Source organism: Amaranthus tricolor, chromosome 1 (genome assembly GCF_026212465.1).
Source record: "Amaranthus tricolor cultivar Red isolate AtriRed21 chromosome 1, ASM2621246v1, whole genome shotgun sequence".
Taxonomy (NCBI): domain Eukaryota; kingdom Viridiplantae; phylum Streptophyta; class Magnoliopsida; order Caryophyllales; family Amaranthaceae; genus Amaranthus; species Amaranthus tricolor.
Window position 1 is genome coordinate 220,593 of NC_080047.1, and position 1,908 is coordinate 222,500.

At 33.8% G+C, this 1,908-nt stretch overlaps 1 protein-coding gene across 1 annotated transcript in view; it reads left to right on the forward strand.

The window, feature by feature from the left end:
* The first annotated feature begins 980 nt into the window (after positions 1 to 980).
* The window catches only part of LOC130818518 (60S ribosomal protein L8-1), a 2,217-nt gene continuing 1,289 nt past the window's right edge, over positions 981 to 1,908 (forward strand). The window contains exon 1 of the mRNA XM_057684686.1: positions 981 to 1,599. Coding sequence (XP_057540669.1) covers positions 1,160 to 1,599 — 440 coding nt within the window. The 5' untranslated portion in view covers positions 981 to 1,159. The remainder of the gene's footprint in view (positions 1,600 to 1,908) is intronic.

The following is a 1,908-nucleotide window of genomic DNA, read 5'->3' on the forward strand; positions in this document are numbered from 1 at the left end:
ACATGATAACCTTGACCTTTCAATTTTTCCACGTGGTAAACAAAAGCGAAGTTTTTTTTGTTGAATTTACGCTATTTTTCCCAATATAATGATATTTTAAAAAAAAAAACGTCGTAATCACTCTAATTGACTAAATATTTCGAAATTCAGTCGAAATAAATACTTAATTTAACAAAAAACTTAACATTTTGTCCACCATGTAGCATCCCTAATTTTTATAAATATAAAATATTAAATACAATAAGACATTAATTATATCTCATAGCAACGGAAAGTAAAAACATGGTGTCTGACTGTTTGCCACACTCAAAATGTGTAAGGCGTCAAAACAAACATTTAAAACTAATAAAGTTTAATGAAAATAAATGTTCTAACTCAAATTTATTAAAACACACTCATGACGAATGATCTACGTTACCCAACCCTCATGCATTAAACATGTCAAAAAAACTTGTCATTACCTATGGAAAACAAAAATAAAAATAGAACCACAACTCGGTGAATAATTACTCTAACATGTCAAACAATTTATACTTGAAGATATTTGACTTTAAAATAATATTTATTTATTTATTTGAAATCCACAAAATCATAAAGTATTTATACATAAAATATGAATCAAAACTCTTGAATTGTCACACTTGTAAATTAATTCACAATATATCTTTTATAATGTCACAAAAATTTACACATCCCCTTTCATGGACTCCTCTCAATAGGCCGATCCTTCAGACACCTTAGGGAGGTAATTTGCTCTTGACAATGTAAATAAATGTCACGTTTAGGTGCGCCAAGGTAATTCGGGCAAAACCATTTTTTAATACTGATAATAAACCACAACAATATCACGAATATTCTTATCCATGATTAACATGTCCAATTCAAACTTTAAAATGAGAAATTCAAAATTATGGATTGAACTTTGAACATATGAATAGTCGCCCATATGTAACCGTCTTATAGAAGATTTGCTGTCACTAATTTTGGATCCAATCAGCCCAAAAACACAAGCCCAAGTTTCTCAATGACCAATAGGAAACCCCCATTCCAAACCCTAATCAAATCTACGATAAAAACCTAGACTCCCTCACAATCCCTCGTTCATTTCCACCGCAAGCATAGAGAAAACCCTTAATCCCTCTCCCATCTCACAGCCGCCATGGGAAGAGTGATCAGAGCTCAACGTAAGGGAGCGGGTTCCGTCTTCAAGGCTCACACACACCACCGCAAGGGCGCCGCTAAGTTCCGCACCCTTGATTTCGGGGAAAGAAATGGGTACACAAAAGGTGTGGTTACTGAAATCATCCATGACCCAGGTCGCGGTGCACCTTTAGCCAAGGTTACGTTCAGACATCCTTTCCGTTACAAGCATCAAAAGGAATTATTTGTTGCTGCTGAGGGTATGTATACTGGTCAATTTGTTTATTGTGGAAAGAAAGCTACTTTGATGGTCGGAAATGTCCTACCTTTGAGATCTATGCCTGAAGGGACTGTCGTTTGTAATGTTGAACATCATGTTGGTGATCGTGGTGTTCTTGCTCGTGCTTCTGGGGATTATGCTATTGTTATCTCTCACAATCCTGATCACGACACCACTAGGTTTGTTTATGGATTTTCAATTTTTTCTTTTCGATTTCTAAAATTTTATTTATTTTGATATATCTGCTGGTATATATCTCATTGTGTTGAGAAAAAAAAATTGATTTTGGTTTGGGTGTATGATTTGTTATGCTTGTGTATGCAATGTAAACTTGTAAAGTTCTATTATGCACTTTGATAATGATAAACATAATTATGGGTAGCTTTTTGTGAATCTTCGTATTTGAAAGAGATTATATTGCAATGACATATGAGATTGATTTGTTTCTGGACCTGTAAAATGTGTTAATTTTTCTTATTCTATTCCAC